The 2,230-nt window shown below is 50.1% G+C and overlaps 1 protein-coding gene across 1 annotated transcript; it reads right to left on the bottom strand.

Annotated features, from left to right (window-relative positions):
• Nucleotides 1-241: 241 nt before the first annotated feature.
• LOC149427714 (tripartite motif-containing protein 14-like) lies at nucleotides 242-1,657 on the bottom strand. Its single transcript, XM_089667742.1, has one exon. It carries the CDS (start codon nucleotides 1,655-1,657, stop codon nucleotides 242-244), a length of 1,416 nt encoding a protein of 471 aa, XP_089523868.1.
• Nucleotides 1,658-2,230: the final 573 nt, after the last annotated feature.

Genomic DNA, 2,230 nt, shown 5'->3' with positions numbered 1-2,230 from the left:
CACCAATGTAAGGGACATTCTTCCCACTGACCACCAATGTAAGGTCATGCTAATGTACTGGAAGCTGTAGATAAAGTCATTATTAGTAGGGTTTTATTGCGACCAGGAAGGTATTTCAAAGGTCTCTGTGTATTTAAAAGCTGGACAAAGTCTGATTTATATCAGTTGATTGGACAAATCAGTCTTTTATGTCCCAACACATAGTCTGAAGGTCCAGCAGTTTCATCGTTGGTCACCTCCTCTAGCTCCAGATTCTCACCCAAGCATCGTCTTCTACGGTGAATGCAGCATGAAGGGGCTCCGTGAAGTGTGTCGTAAAAGTGTGCAAATGATTGATGGGGTTGCTAAGCTGATAGAAGGACAAGTGCCCGGCGTCATAGTCCAGATGTATAAAGAATCTATCACAGTTCGGTTCAGCATCTACGAGGGTTTCTCCGACGTTATGCTTCACTGAATATTTATCATTGCATTTTCGTAGGCACCAGGATTTGGTATTGATCCCGAGGAAGGACAGGGCTCCTTTCCTTTCTATGCTGGGATAGGCCACCCCAACCATCCAGTCCCCACTGCCGCCAGCCTCAACCTCCCAGGCGTGTTCGCCGGCGGAAAAACTCTGGCTGCTAAGGGCTTGAGGACAGTAAAACTTTTCTCGGGTCTCCGGATGAAGCTGGTTCCGTTTGGACTTGCAGGCAGTTTTCCCGTCTCCCATAATGAAGACGAAATCCCCGGCCGTGTCTCTGTTGAGGACCATATCGGAGGCCTCCGGAATGCAGAACCTTTTCCTCGCTTTATTTAGAATTTTAACCAGATTATTGTGCAGAGTTATAGAGATGAAGACGTCGTTCAGTTCTTTGGTATCTGATTCGTCGGTTATTCTTCTTAGAACCTCCTGAAGCAGCGAAGAGTTAGAGTTGCCAAGCATCTGTCCTTGCATGACGGCTAACGGGTCGGTCATTTTGCACAGCTTCTCCGTGTAGGATATCTGCTCGGAAAGATCCTTCAGTTTTTTTTCCAGGCATTGGATCTGCTCATGAATGGAGTCTATAGACTTCTGCCGCTGGCTTAAGACCTCCTGGACCATCTGTCTCTCCACAGTATCGAGTTGTGCCCTGAGGTCTGTAAAAAGGGATGAAATGTTGCCGGTTATAGCATTTCCTTTTCTGTTGGTGTCAATAATTTTCTCCTGCAAACTATTGATCCTCTTCTGAGTCCTCTCTGCCCTCAAACGACGTTTGTGCAGAGCATTTCCCAGTTTTTCCTTCTTCTTCTCAGAAGCGTCATGGAGAGACTCCACCACGTGTCCCTTGTGTTCTCCAACGACCAAGCAACCATGACAGAGAATGGAGCCATCGTCGGGGCAGTAGTGGGTCAGAGGTCTCATGTGAACGTGGCATCTTCTGTTGTGAAGGGAAGCTGTGGGTTCAAATAAGTCATGGTCTTTGGAAGTGCTGTGGTTCGCTAGGTGCTGCTGGCAAAACGAGGCTTCACAGGTCCCGCAGGTCTTTGCGGCAGGTACTGGAGAGAAGATACAGTAGGTGCAGAAGACGGGACTTTCCTCGGTCCCTTCCACAGAACTCTGACATGTATCCTTGTTGCCTCTCAGCGAGATTGTATTGAAGCGGCACCTCGGCAGGTCTTGAAGAGCAGCAGATGCCATTCTGGAAGAGAGCTACGAGTAACTGAACCGCGAGGCTCCTGTGCTGCTAGAAATACACCAGACCTTGTTCTACCACATTCTGCAGAGAACGTAGGGGAATTTCCCTTGAAGCTTTGGGTTTTCTGCACTAAAAAAACAAAAACATTACATTTTTGCATTGAAGTCTTCAGAGCATTGCAACGTCATGGGTACTGGGCTTGCCCCCAGCTCCACCTCCGTACGGGAAACATTCCTTCTGTTACGGGGATGGAGGAAGTAAATGATGGACTACAGGTGCAAGACAACAATCTAAGAACCAGCAGAGTGAGAGTGACCCCCGCTGGGGGCAGAGTGAGAGTGACCCCCGCTGGGGCAGAGTGAGAGTGACCCCCGTTGGCGCAGAGTGAGAGTGACCGCCACTGGAGGCAGAGTGAGAGTGACTGCCCGCTGGGGCAGAGTGAGAGTGACCCCTGCTGGGGCAGAGTGAGAGTGACCCCCGCTGGGGCAGAGAGTGACCACCGCTGGGGCAGAGAGTGACCGCCGCTGGGGCAAAGTGAAAGAGACCGCCGCTGGGGCAGAGTGAAAGAGACCGCC

Source organism: Staurois parvus, unplaced genomic scaffold (assembly GCF_062004578.1).
Source record: "Staurois parvus isolate SC_StPar_1 unplaced genomic scaffold, SC_StPar_1.0 ptg003545l, whole genome shotgun sequence".
NCBI lineage: Eukaryota > Metazoa > Chordata > Amphibia > Anura > Ranidae > Staurois > Staurois parvus.
The sequence above is the reverse complement of the archived record's forward strand: the minus strand, read 5'-3'. Positions and strand labels throughout refer to the sequence as shown.

Excerpts from the sequence above, each read along its gene's own strand:
- LOC149427714 (XM_089667742.1), bottom strand. The coding sequence starts at position 1,657 with ATGGCATCTGCTGCTCTTCAAGACCTGCCGAGGTGCCGCTTCAATACA.